Consider the following 14623-nt stretch of genomic DNA (forward strand, 5'->3'; position numbering starts at 1 on the left):
CTACTCCAAACGGTCATGGTGCCCATGGGCTTAGGCTGGGGTTTAATGCCTGTTTGTGAAACTGTCACTGTGGAGAGGGGATGGGGTTAAAATAATTAGCCTGTGTGGGCTCCTCCACGCCATGGAGGAGGAGTGGAATGGATTTTAGGAGGGAGTCAGCTGCAGTGTCAAGTACCTGGGGGAAGATGAGGAGAGAGGAATTAAGCATGACTCCCACATTTCGGGCTTATGTGGGATGTAGATTGTGGTGCTATCAACTGGCCAGCTAGGCAAGACTTTAGGATCAACAGTTTTGTGGGCAGCATCAGAAGTTCTGTTTAGATATGTTATATTTGAGATGCCTGTGAGAACTTTCTGGTGGAGATGTCAGAAGTAGTTGGAAATAGGGGTCTGACACTGGAGGAGAGGTTAGGGTTGGAGATACAAATGTGGGAGTCATTGCCATGGAATTGGTAACTAAAGCCAAGGGGTTGAGTGGTAATACTTAGGGAGAGAGCATATTGGGTCCAGAATTGAGCCCAGGACCGGTCCAACGTGTTGAGATCAGGTAGAGAGAAAATAGCACAGGAGACTGAGAAAGAGCAGCCAGTCAGGTAGAATGAGAACCTGGAAAGAAAGTATGTGTTATGGAAGCTGAGAGAAGAATGTTTCAAGGAGGACATGGTTAACTAGGTATAATATTGCCGAGAAGTACGGTAAGATGACGAGTGGAAAGTCCATCTGATTTGGCAGCATGGAGGCTGTTTTACTTACTTCATGTGTTAGAAATTTTAGATTGATTGTAGTCCCCAGAGCCTGGGGCATTGCACTGCTTTTTATCCTCTGAGGTACTGGATATCTGAAAGTCATTTGCAGTTCAGCTGACCAGGCTCTCCTTTTTTTTTTAAACTTGTTGTTAAAGGAACTTTTCAAACACAAAAGAGAAGAGTTTAATTAATTTTCTGGTACTCATTGTACAGAAGAGTGTGCTAAAACAATCTTTCCTTTTAATTATTGGTTTTAAAAAAAATCATCTGGTGTCCCAGCAACCTTCAAGGGTGGCTTGTGTGGCTTCTTACAGTTATCATTATGAACTCACAGATTTTCATATACTTGTGTTTAAATTACTTTTAGTTTATTATTTATTTTAATGCTCAGATTGGCCTATTTTTGGTCATTAGGAGTCTTTTCTTTCTTAAATGGCATTCTCATTTTCCTATTTCATCTTTTCCCAGGCATGCTTAATGATTTATCAAAAAAAGAAAAACTGTTTTGCATTGTTGCTCTCATAATTTCTTCGACTAATAGGACAATTTTTTGTGTGTGTGTGTGGAAGATCATCCCTGAGCTAACATCCATGCTAATCTACTCCTCTTTTTGCTGAGGAAGACGGGCTCTGCGCTAATATCTATTGCCAATCCTCCTTTTTTCCCCCCAAAGCCCCAGTAGATAGTTGTATGTCATAGTTGCACATCCTTCTAGTTGCTGTATGTGGGACTCGACCTCAGCATGGCCGGAGAAGCGGTGCGTTGGTGCGCGCCCGGGATCCAAACCCAGGCCGCCCGTAGCAGAGCACATGCACTTAACTGCTAAGCCACCGGGCTGGCCCTAATATGACAGTTTTACAATCGAGAGCATTAATTTCTTGTTCCTCAAGGAAGAAATATTAGAATCTGTTTGATTGACACTTGTTTCCATGATTATTGGTTGTGAACCAGGAATACCAAAAAAGTGACAGTATAATTAATATTCCAATACAATACACAGCTCAGGATGCTTGTTCATCTACAGGGCAGGGGAGGTTGGGGCATGAGGCATTGGGGACATCAGCTCTCCTGTTCACTCACCTTGTCTAGTAAAATTTGTAGTAAGCACTGTTGGAGATGGGTGACACTGAGGCAGGTACTGGATGGTGGTTTATGTTAGGGGCTCATCAGATAAGGGAACCCAGCACCTGGTCCTGGTTCCACTTCCTGGCAGAGGTCTGGGGAGCACACTTGAGCCCAGTTTTGAGATTGCAAATGTATTTTTCTTTCCCATCTTTTCTGATCTTTTGGCAATATTTGACAAACTCCCTTCTTTGGAAGAGCCTTATTCCAGTAAAGAGGAAACTTAGAGAAAAATTACTTACTCTTCCAGTAAGGCTGAGGCTCATTTTTCTTTAAATACTAAATAGAGATGCCTGATGATGATAAGAGGACCTATTGGATTCCAGCAGGCCTTCTAATTTTTGGTGTCTTTGCTGTAACCCTGGAGGGCGATGGAAAAACAAGTGATATCATCAGAATAGATAGCATCAGAACATGGTTCAGAACATCTGGACCATGCGCATCCCAAGAGACAGCAGTGATTTTTCCACCTCTGGTAGTCTCTGTCCTGAATTAAATAATGTCTTGTGATGATAGTTGGTACTAGATTAGAGCTGTACACTTGTTCTTTTAGTAAATGGGTGCATTTACTCTTGAGTGAGGCTTTAATGGGGAAGGTAGGGGAGAGTGTTGGGAGAAAGGAGAATTCCTGTTTATTTTATGTTATCCAAGCTCTTGCTTTAATGTATGACATTGGCAGTTTCAGGGAGCTTGGGACCCAATCCAGTGGTGTCTGTCTGAATTAGAAAGCCTTGCATTCAGGCAGGCTTCCTTTTTTCTGAACTCTTTCTCAGACATACCTCTACCACAAATCCTGTGCTTATTTGAACCCTTTTGTATCATTTAGGATACATTTGGCCACAAATGACAGAAAACCCAGAATAACAGTGTCTCTCCAAAATAGAAGCACTTTTCTTTTCCATGTAATAAGCAGTCCAGGGCCCATACTGCTTTTGTCTTGTGGAGTCCTCCTCTGTGGGTAGTTTCTGCCTCATGGTCTACTCCTTTCCTCTCGTTGCTTAGTCATTCTTTTTTTTTTGTGAGGAAGATCAGCCCTGAGCTAACATCTGCCAATCCTCCTCTTTTTGCTGAGGAAGACTGGCCCTGAGCTAACATCTGTGCCCATCTTCCTCCACTTTATATGGGACGCCGCCACAGCATGGCCTGACAAGCGGTGCCTCAGTGTGCGCCTGGGGTCTGAACCCCGGGCCGCCAGCAGCGCAGTGCAAGCACTTAACTGCTACACCACGGGGCTGGCCCCTAGTCATTCTTAATAGGTGGTTTTTCACCTCATAGGCCAAGATGGTTGTTGGAGCTCCAACTAGCCTGTCCATATTCTAGTCAGCAGGAAGGAAGAATGGTAAAATTGCACACAACGCTTCTGCTAACATCTCATCGGCCAGAATTGGAAAATGTAGTCTTGGTTCTAAGCCCAGATGAAAATCAGGGCTTCTGTTACAATGTCTAAGAAAGAAGAAGAGATGGACAGTGGGGCAACTGGCTTCAACCCTGGAATGCCTCATATAGTCCTCTTAAGAGTGCAGAAAATGTTGAATTGATGAACTAAGCTCTGTGTTGCCCAGCTTTCTGCCAATCTGGTAAATCCTGGATCCTCTCTGAATGATGGGCTATGGCTGCTTATGCAGATGTCGTGAGACCTACTTACTGTCTTCTCTGTTCTAGGCACCATGCCAGATGTTGGGGGTATTGTGGTGAGGAAGTTGACATGGTTCCCCCCTGCTCCCCACAGATAGGGTCTTTAGGAGGAGACCATACAGTGTGGGGAACACTCTTGGAGAAGGACATGGGGCCACTGGGACACACAGGCAATGGGGGAAGGTTTGGAGAGAAAGGGATCTCTTAGCTGAGATCGAAGGATAAATTAGAATTGGCCAAAAGAGAGATGGGTGTCTGAAAAGACTGTTTTAGGTAGGAACAGAATGAGCAAAAGGTGTAAAGGTGAGAAAGTACAACCTGTTCTGACTGTAGTTCAGAACAGCTGTGAGAGATGAGGCTGGAAGGGCAGACAAGACCCTGATCCCGAAAGGGCTTGTACACTATTTAAAAAAGTTTAGACCTATCCTATAGTTTAGTCTATCCTTTAGACTACCAGAGGTGGGAAAATTGCCTCCATTTAGACCAGGGAGCTCTGGAAGGAGTTCAGGACAGGGAGTGACACGATCGGATTTTCTTTCTGGAAGGTCCTTCTTGGTGCAGTGTAAGGAGTAGAATGGAGGTAAGAGTGACTCAAGGCTAGAGGTGAGATGTCTGGTTGGGCTGTTGCAGTTATCCAGAGGAGGGATGATGTTGGCTGGAATTAATGGGAATGAGTAGATGGAGTTGAAAGCCGTTTTGGAGGTCGCGTGAACAGACTTGGTGATAGTTCTAGGGAAGGAGCCCCCAAGAGTGATGGCCACATTTCTCACTTGAGAATTCAGGGGAAAGGGAGTGAGTTTGGTTTTGCACACATGGAGAATTTTGAATGTGTACGGGACATCCGAGGGGAGAGACATCTAGTACGTTTGGATAGATGAGTCTGAAGCTCAAGAAGAGGGAGCGAGAGGCATCAGAGTGAATGAGATTACTCAGGGAGAGTGGGTAGTAGAGGAACAAGAGAGCCTAGGACGAAACCCTGTGGAACCCCCAAAGGACAGGTGAAAGAAGAGGAAGTTGCCAAGGAGAAGGCAGGCTAAAGAAGGCCTGGCGAGAGAGACAGGAGGATGTGCTCCTTGGAAGCCAAAGGAAGAGTGTTTCTTGATAAAGCTTCAAAAGCTGCTGTGAGGCTGAGTGAAATGAGAACCAGGCATGCCCGTGGGTTTAGTGATTTGGTCGTTGCTGACCCAGGAGAGTGCTTCAGTGGAATGACTGGGCGTGAAAGTGGCTTGCTGTGGCTTGAAGAGTGAGGCACAGTCAGCGAGGGGAATGGGGTGTCCGCAGCTCTTCCCAAGGGTTCACCTGTGCAGTGGGGAAGAAAGTGCACTGGTTGGATGAGCTGTCAAAAGCTTTTTATTGTTGAGCCTGCTTAAATGGTTGTAAGTAAGGGCCTGTGGTGAGGGGGAGGTGGGAGGACAGAGAGGAGAGAGGGAGATCAATGGAGTGAGGTCTCAGAGCAGGTGGGAGGAAAGGGCATGGCGAGCATGTGGGTGTCGCCCAATGTGCTGTCTTGGGGATGGTTGTCCTTTCAGCAGCAAAGGCCCCTGTGGCCCTTTGTAAATATCATCTGGAGGTGGAATTGCTCATGGCCAGAGTTAGGTTTTAAAAAGCTGGCTCTACTACACACACATACACATGCACCTTTTTTTGTCTTTTTCTGGAGCTCTTTGGTGTGGAGTGCAGTTACCTATGGAGGTACTTTAAGGAAGCAGTCCATCTGGAGTGGAGCTGAACACTTTTTCTGTAGATCACATAATTGTTAGGAAGCTTTTGAAGACAGGGTGTGGTCATATTGGAGATGATTCTAAACTTTCAGTGTGGGGTTCCTCCTCCTGTTTGATCCTTTGTTCAGACAATTGACCTTGTCAAACGGGGTTAGTGTTAGAAACAGCTAGAAATATTTTCTTTGCTATTCCTAACACTACACACAGACACACATACATACATACATATATATATATTTTTTTTCTCAGTAGGAACTCAGATGAAAACCTACTTGGCTTTTTCACTGAGAGGAACACGTAGGTCCCTCACACTCTTATTAAGGATAAATCTGTCACTGGTAATTTCTCTCCTGGGGACATGTCTGTAAGTGGGGGAGTCGATTGCCCTGGCAGCTGATACAGGGCTTGATGAAAAAGATAGCAGGCACCATATTTAGCAGAAAGGTTAGGCTTAGCCTAATGACGTTCCTCTGGGACAAGGTTTGTAATTTGCATCTAAAGCAATGCAAAAAATAGTTTGTGCAATTTACGGAGTCACTCAGTAAAGGAAACTTACGAATCTGAGTACCAGTGGAAAGGACAGAGTTATTGGAAGCATAACCAGCCAGTGCATTGACCACTACCTTTTAATGAAATTTCCTTGGAAATGAGAAAGAGAAGAAAAGCCTAGTGGTTGGTACCACTTTTCTTTCCCTAGTTTTAAGCTCCTCTGAGGCAAACATGAACGAAATACGGTCATGCACTGCATAATGACATTCCTGTCAACGATGGACCACATATACTACGGTGGTCCCATAAGATTAGTACCATAGAGCCTAGGTGTGTAGTAGGCTGTACCATCTCGGTTTGTGTAAATACGCTCTGTGATGTTCGCACAATGACGAAATTGCCTGATGACACATTTCTCAGAATGTATCCATGTTGTTAAGTGACACATGATTGTATTAATATATTTTCTTTAGTTAGGTACAAAACTGAGTGGGCATCTGGTAAAGAAATGGGTTGTGGGTTGAGTCCTATCTGCTTGGAGCCTGGTTGGCATAGTGCTAAGTGCTCCTGTCCAGTCAGGCCACAGCCACACTTTTTTTGATCAAGCTCTGACATTGTCACTTGTGGATGTCACTGCAGAGTCTTGAGAAACATTGAGGTCAGAGGGTGGGCCCCTGACACCAACTTGTGACTGAAAGAGAGCCTCAAAAGGATGCTGTCTGGTAAGCTTTTGTAAGCCCAAGTCAGGCCTTCAGGATAAGAGGGAGTGGGAAGACGTAGAGTTTTCCACTTAGAGAATAACAGTGAAAAAGTTCTACAAATGCTGTTCCAGACTGAGCCGAGTCCCTCCCCAGGCCATGAAAATCCAGGCCTTGACCACAAACAGCTTCTCCTCCCACGCTGTTGCTCCCTCTGGTCTTCCCTCGCTGCCTTCTCTTGCTTCTGTTGAAGGAAGGCTTCTGTGCTGTTCTGAGCCCCAGGTTGGTGCTGGGGTTGGCTCCTGGGCAGTTTTGGCAGGAAGAGGGGATGCCTTTCTAGCATGAGTTTCTCCAGAATGCCCACAGGTCTTACCTGAGCCCTTGGTACCCAGGACACTGTCTCTCTCACCCTGAGTGCTTTTGCCTTTCCTGATAGGGTCTAAGTGAACCAGAGGCCTTGGAGGAGCTTTTATTTTTCCTTCCTTTTAAAACAACACTCGTGTTTCCTGTTTGTAGCAGCATGACAGCTCCTTTGGGAAATGGCTAAGGGACTGTGAGAAGATGGGCAGTGGTTCAGACAGAATCTGAGAGACAGAGTCTGCTCCACTCAATCTCTGATCTGGGCCCTTGGCTTGAAAAGGAAGGAAGGAAGGAAAGAGCAGGGGATGCCTGCGAGCTGGGCTGAGATGGCTTAAACAGGCAAGACGGCCTCTTCCCTCTGCCCTGTGCTGGTCCCAGAGCTACTAAGCTGGGTCCTCCCACTCACCTCCCAGCAGGGAGGGGGCGGGAGTGAACACTAGTCTGATCCTGCTTCAAGGGCCACCGTGGAGGCAGGGACGTGGGTTCTTGCACATGAGCTGGAAATCAGAGTGAGTTCTGTCATACTCGCCGTGCAGTCAGGACACTTTGGTCCATAGTGGGTCAGGTGGAATTAATTAGCTCATTAGTTCAACAAATCTTTGGGTGCCTGCTGTATTCCAGGCACTGCTCAGTGCAGTGGGAAACAAGTAAGCCCACGGCTGCTGATACACCACTATGTCTGACGTGTATGTAATGTTTTAACTATGTACCACAGCTTGCACAAACTTACTGAGTTACACACAGGTATTGATAGGTCTATGATAAAGCATGCACAAGAAAGAAAATATGAACGAGATAAATAGAAATAAGTTCTAATATTTCCTCCCACACCTTAGTGGCTTGCGTTGCTCGCATTCCACTTCAGAGAGCACTAGCATGTACTGCTGCCTTTGTGTTTCAGACCTCCACCTTCCATGTAGCTTTGGGAAGTGGACCATTTTGAGTTGGGGCTGCCTGTTGCATGAATGGAAGGTGTGAAAGAGGAAGCAAGGCAGGCAGATGCTGAGCTCTCATAATTGGTTAGCACACGGGCCCAGCAAGGCCTGATGACCACCATTCTTTCCCCACTCCACCCTCCTTGGGAAGGGTGCCTTAAGCTTCTCATGCTCCTGTCCTTTATGCTGTGGTCAGGCTCCTGAGGGGTGGCGTGTTGTTATTCAGTCCCTTTATAGTTTTCATAGATGTTGAATTGGGTCATCCCACCAGCCATCAGAGATAAAGGATCCTTTCCCCACTGGAAGACCAGAGAACGGAGGCCTGTGCTGAGTGTGATGAGCATCAGAGCCGGGACCTGGGCTCTGCCTTCCCTGACTGGCTGCTGCCTCCTACTGCAGAAAGTCCTCCTTGACATCTGCCTGTCTCGCCATCCCCTGGAGGAGCAAACCAATGAACAGGCTTGGCACCTCTGACTTTTGGTTCAGCTCCTTCAGACTCGTTCCTTCAGGGAGTTTACTTCATTTCTTAGTTGTTCATCCCAGGCCCCCTGTTGTCTTGGTAACAACAATCACAGTGTCTTTGTGACGGTTCTCTTTTACTACTTTTTGTCTCAGAATACCTCGCTTCACTTCACTGTTTCCTAGCAAGGAAGGAGAGGAGCCCGATAGTGCTGGGCTAAGGTTCATAAAAAGACCTGGAAGGTCCAGAGACTCAGTACAGAGCCAAGCTCCCTGTTCTCCTCTGCAGGGGCTCTGCCTGGGCTCCTTCCTGTCCTTGTGAGTGTCCTTGACAACAGGATGGGTAAGTTAAAAATAACCTTGTGCTGGGCCTTCTGTGTGTGGTGTGAGTGTGTGTGTGCGTGCATGCGTGCAGGGGTCCTCTTGCGTGCTGTGCTCGAGCTCAGTCCCTGTGGCTTCTAGATGCTCCCAGAGAGCATCTGTGGGAGGCCTCGGTAGGGCCCAGGTGCTTGCATGTTGCAGCCCTACAGTTTAGGGGTCAGATCTAGATAATCTCGCAGCCTCGTCACCTCGTAGGTGTTAATGTTAAAGAATGGAAAGCCGTTTTGAATGCCTTGGTCTTCATTCAGTCTAACTGCAGAGGGATAGTCCTGGAGGTGTTGCCGTGTTTGGGAACCTCTTGGGGCTGTGGAATAGGACACAGCCCTGGGTGGGAGTTTGGTTGGATCTCTTCAGGGAACCCCCACAGGTAAAGAGAGCCCTTTCTGGGCCCCTTCTATAAGATGAGAACATCAGAGTACAGAGGCGTTTGGGTGACTTGTCCAGATCCCCCTGGCTCAGCTGCAGCAGAGTAAGGAGCAGTGACCCATCATCAGAAGCTGTGGCTCTTTCCCTCAGATCCTACTGACGAGGCCACCTCGTTAGGTCCATTACTAAAGCCCCTTCTTTGTATCAGCAGTTCCGCAGTAGTTAAGATCCTCTGTTTGGTGGTGTTATCACAGTGGTAAGTTAATTTAGAAATAGCCATCTCCATGAGGGCAGGGGCTGGGTATCTCTTTACCACACCTGGAATTAATTCCTTGCTTCCTCCCTCCATCCTTCCTTCCATCTGTTAGTAAGTATTTTGCTGTGTGCCAGGTGTGGGGATGTCACGAGAACAAGGTGTCATGGTTGCATCTTTAGGGAGCAACAGACAATTTTGAAAATCTCCCCCTAAGTCCTCTTTGTGGCCAGTGCCGAGAAGGTCTGAGTATTAGGAGAGGGAATGACTAGGGTGGGGGTGGGGCTAGAGAAGGCTGGGAGAACATATTCATGACATGAAGTACTTACATCTGGAATGTATGAAAAACTCCCACAAATAATAGAAAGGCAGGCAGAAAACTCTATAGAAAACTGGCCAAGGACTTGACAGACACTTCACAAAAGATATCCAAATGGCCAATAAACATATGAAATGGTGTGCAATTTCATATATCTGTTAGGGAAATTCAAGTTGTTAGTTCAACTTACAAAATATAAGTGTTGCTGTGTATGCACACATAGATAAATGAAATCTTTGAAGATGTGGTGAAACATCCTCCTGCCATTTCTAATTTACTTCATTCTGAACTTCTTACTGAAAAGTAAAATGGTTTCCAAGATGCTTAACTAAAAGGAAATCTAGTGGGATGAACACAGTGAAGTCAGAAGACCTGGGTTAACGGGATTTGGGGCCAGCCACTGAACTTCTCAGAGTCCCTGTCTCCTTGTTTGTGTAAATAGCGATCTTCCTGTCTTCCTTCCCTTCCTCTAGAACTGCTCTGAGGTTCACAATTATGGGAAATGCTCTTAAAACTGTGAAAGACTCCACAAATACAAAGTGTTATTGTTACTCTCTCTACTTCTAAGTGATTTGATTTCTCCTCTACCTCTTCTCACAGCAGCTATTCTAAATTTTCCTGAGAAATAAACACCGAGTAGTAGGATGGTCCCTAGCATTCAGAGCAGCCTGCTCCGTGGTCCTTCGGATCAAGAGCCTGTTGCTGGCATGGCTCTAGTCCCCTCACACTGGCTGGGGAGCAGGGTGAGTTCCTACAGGCATTCCTTACGTGGCTGGGGCCTGGACAGCAGCTCTGTGAGTGATATTGCAGGGTCTGCTAATGCCCAGGCCTGATGACAAGGAAAAGACAGAGACGCACCAGTTCTGGTGAAGCATTGACTCGAGTGAGCAGTACTATGTGGGTCCCACACTTACTGGGGCTGGCCTCCTCACAGAGTGCTCTTGTGAAGTCTGGAAGCAACACTGTGGGCTTTGGGGAGTCCAGTGAGGGGCAATAGGCTGTACACCCAGCTTTCCCTGAGAGGGCCTGGCCAGAGTTACTGGTGGCTCTGAGTGCACAGCATGTTGTGGCAGAGCAGGGACTGCTCCCTGTATGTTTTGGGTGTTGGTTGAAAGGGGTTTTTCAGAGGTGGATGGGTCTTCCTGGTGCCCACAGCCGAACCTTTATAGGCAATAAGCCCGGAATACCTGCAGCAAGGGCAGGGTCAGGAATGAGGCCCTGATGAAATCCAGCCACAGCCCCCTTTTGCATTCTTTGGATGCAGAGCAGGCCCTTTCTTCCTCTTCTGGACTGTTGCCTCCCTGGTTCTCTTGTAAGGCAAGGAGGATGAGCAGATCACGGCTGGTTCTCATCCTCCCGTGGTGCAGATGCACGCGGGAGAGCTGGCCGCTTGGGCACAAGTCAGAACAGTGTCGGATTGCTGTGAGTGCCATCTCTTCTGTCACCTGACTGTTCCAGGTCCTCAGGCCTGTTTGGGGTCTTTTCCCACAGATCTCCTGTGATAGGCGTGTACAGCAAGCTACTTAGCATTTTTGACCTTTTCTTCTTCTGTTTTTCTGCTGTGTAGGAGTCAGAGTCAGAAGCAAAGGTAGATGGAGAGACCGCATCAGACAGTGAGAGCCGAGCAGAAGCTTCTCCCCCACTAATCCCTGCAGATGATACCCCGGAGGTCCTCAACAGGGCCCTTTCCAGCTTGTCTTCAAGGTAACCTGGCTTAATGATGCAGGTGCTTGTTGGAGGCCTTGCACTGTGTCCAAGTGCCATGGAAGACCCAGAGTCCTCAGAGAGTCTGCGGTGTATTAAAGTGTGTGGGGCAGACCTGCCCACTTGCAGTGGCCACAGTCTCCCCTGCCTCTGCCCAGGGCTCCACTGAGTGTCATGTAGGCCTTAACAGCAGCTATGAGCACAGCCTGGAAGGATCCGGTCCTTGAAGGGTGCTCTAGGCTGGGCTGAGAGGCACAGTCCAAGGGGGAGGAAAGTGTGGACAAAAGGCTGGTGGTGGGCAGGGTTGCTGACACAGTCATGAAGAGAAATGGTCCTTGGGGTTTGTGACTAATGAGTGGGCTGCTTCTCACTGAGGAGCCCAACTTGCTAGTTCAAAGTTTAGTTTTCCCTCTCCCACACACATCATTGTGAACATTCCTTAAATTCTTCTGGAAGAATTGAGAAACATCTCAGCTTCGGTGAATCTAGGGTTAAAATTTTGGTCCCTTGAGACTCTGGTCCCTCCAATACCAACTATGTGAGTAGATTAAAAATATAAACTGAAAGACCCCAAAACATTATCTAAAAGTGTTCCTGTGTGTGCCTTCTACACACGTGTCCCTTTGAAAAGCTGTGTTGTGCAGTGGTTGAGGACGTGGATTCTGGAGCCAGACTCCTAGGGTTCAAATCCCAGCTTCACCACTACTGTATGACATGTGTGTCCATTTCCTTATCTGTGAAAGCTAGTAGTGTTGAGAGTTGGGTGAATTAGTATACGTAAAGTCCTTGTAAAAGTCCCTGGTGCATATTTGTGATAGGTATAATTATTATTGCTTAATATTGTTATCACCATAACGACGCAGGGGCAGAGCAGTGTAGGATTCTGCTGCAGGAAAAATGTGCATAGTTTTTTCTTCAGGTAGAGATGGCCATAGAAGCCATCCAAGTAGATGGCACTACATTCGCCTTGGGATTTTTTGCCTGATTCCTTCATTAAGACTTAAGCTGGGTGTATTTTTCTGTAGGCCTTGGAGCACCTGCTGAGTTTGGTGTGGGTGAGGCGATGGCTGTAGTGGCCCTGCTCCCACCAGCATGTGACTAGTGCCTCCATCAAGGTGAAGAAGGTGGTCTGGAAAGGATTGACCTCAGGGCTCTTCTCATCCCAGAAAGAGCCATCCCCCTCGGGGTTTGTGCTTCGGTTCTTTCTGGGCTCCTAACATATTTTCTCCTTCGCCTCCTCTCTAACTTAGATGGAAGAACTGGTGGGTGAGAGGCATCCTGACTTTGGCCATGATTGCATTTTTCTTCGTCATCATTTATCTGGGACCATTGGTTTTAATGATGATTGTAAGTACCCTTTGCATGCTGTTTTAGTTTTGCCTTCGGTTTTTCGCAGGATTGGTCATCTTGAGTACCAGGTGGTGTACTGGTTCTGGGAATCATTTGGGGTCCAGGCTCCTCAGAACATTTCTGCGTTAGAATATCCATGACTTCTCACCTTTCATTAGCGAACTGGAGGGACATTGGTATAGCCGTTGTAAAGATTTCTCTTCATTTTAACAAGTGACTTTACTGTTTCAACTGTTTGATTAAACTGTGACCCTGGCCATGACTCTGTGTGACTGAATTTTGTATCTTGTTTTCCTGGGGCCTCACTCACAGGCTTAGGACTTTCATTAACAAATCACCATCCACTGTGCTACTCTCAGTCTTCCCACTGTTGTGGACAGGGTCCGGTGACTGACAGGTGACTGCTGAGCAAAGCAATTGGGCTATTTCTATTCAAAGTCAAAAGAGGAAGAGACTGATCGAGTCCTGGGAGGTTCTAGAATAAAAAGTTAATTGAAACTTCAAGAGCGTCTATTTATTGTGAAAAATTGGAACTACTCCTTGTGACACAAAGGGCTATATTGCCATTGTGGGATGGTGTGAGAGAGAAAGGAGGAGGAGAGCAGAATCATCATAGGACTGACACTTTTCTTAAATATAATAGTTTTTCTTGAAGGCCATGGCCTGTTGGTTTCTGTTTCCAAAGATCGTAAGAATTGGGGAGTTAGCAAGTGTTCTGTTTTTGTCCTGCAGGTGCTGTGTGTTCAGATTAAGTGTTTCCACGAGATTATCACTATTGGCTACAATGTTTACCACTCCTATGACCTGCCCTGGTTCAGGACCCTCAGCTGGTAAGCTCTCTAGCCCCACAGGGACCCTTAACACATTTGGATGATAAGTGTTTGTGATAGGTATTTACAGTGGTGGGGTGGGGGGAGTGATGGCCACAGACTTGCACAGCACCTTTGAGACCCGAGTATTTCATAGGCCAGACTGTGTGGAGTCTTTAGTCTTCAGGAGTCTTGAGTAGTTACCAGGAGTCTGGAATTCTCCTGAGAAGAAACCAGACTGGCTGCATCTGTGACCACATTTGCCTCAGTATTTGGATTCTTTAGACTTTGCACAATGGCCCCCCTTTTCTAGATGAGCATATTTTTCATATCCCAGCATCCCACGAGATGTCTGGGAGTTGTCAATGCTGGTGTTGCTATCTCTGGAACTTGGTTTCCTCATCCTTAAAACAGATGGTTAAGATGTAGTTGTTTTCAAACTGTGATTTTGGAGCCCTAGCTCCTTGGAGGTGCCTGAGTGGGCAGGAGTACGACTGAATGCGTAGGATCTGGCCTCCTCAGGGAAGCTCGGCTTTCTCCCTCCCCTAGGAAAGGGCTCGGCTGTCTTAAAGCAAAAACCAATCAAAACCGGTAGTGCAGATGATGTCTGGGACCCCTTTCCTGACCTGAAACACTGCTTTATTGGCCATACCGTCCTCAGGCTGTGACGGGCGAGCAGAGCACAGCCCAGTGCTGAGACGACTTGGGGCAAATATGGACCCTTCTCGCCCTGCGGTGCTGGGACTCAGGGATTAATTCCATGACTCAGTAGACCAGAAAGCAGTGTTTTGGGCCCCAGCAACTTGGTCATGGCCAAGGGAGCTGACGTGCTCAGACTTGGGCTGGACACATCTTTCCAGAAGTACTTCCCCATCGCCCAGCAGCATAGGCTGCCTCGTAGTCTCCATGTGGGCTTGTGCTTGCCACCTGGGTTAAGATGTAGGTCTCTCTTGTGGCTGTTCCATAGCTGGAAAGCAGTGTTTTGAATTTTGTTAACTTAGGATGTCTGAATCCTGACTGTGGTCACTATCCAAAGGAAATGTTTTTCATGTAACAGAAAATAAATCCAATATGGGAGTTCTTGAATTTCCACAATTAAAAAAAAAAATGAGAGAGAGAAGCTCTCCCCTCTCTTCCCTATCTCAGGATCCTTGTTGAGCGTTGGGAGTGGCGGCTGCGTGCTCCCATTCTCGGAAGCACATCAGAGGCTGCAAAGGACTAGGAGCCATGGCTTCTCCTTTCCCTGAGCTCCAGTTGAGGAGAGAGGATATAAACA

The 14623-nt window shown here is 47.0% G+C and overlaps 1 protein-coding gene across 4 annotated transcripts in view; it reads left to right on the forward strand.

Annotated features, from left to right (window-relative positions):
* The window catches only part of CDS2 (CDP-diacylglycerol synthase 2), a 56489-nt gene that overhangs the window by 28143 nt on the left and 13723 nt on the right, over window positions 1-14623 (forward strand). For 2 of the 4 annotated variants that reach the window (XM_004433777.3, XM_014790095.2), the window contains exons 2-4: window positions 11052-11188; window positions 12439-12535; window positions 13271-13368. In XM_004433777.3, coding sequence (XP_004433834.1) covers window positions 11052-11188; window positions 12439-12535; window positions 13271-13368 — 332 coding nt within the window. Of the gene's footprint in view, window positions 1-10113; window positions 10228-11051; window positions 11189-12438; window positions 12536-13270; window positions 13369-14623 lie in introns of those variants that run through there. The other 2 variants (XM_087445576.1, XM_087445575.1) reach the window with 2 other exon arrangements.

Source organism: Ceratotherium simum, chromosome 21 (assembly GCF_057802395.1).
Source record: "Ceratotherium simum simum isolate JZ-2026a chromosome 21, ASM5780239v1, whole genome shotgun sequence".
In the NCBI taxonomy this organism is placed as follows: Eukaryota; Metazoa; Chordata; class Mammalia; order Perissodactyla; family Rhinocerotidae; genus Ceratotherium; species Ceratotherium simum.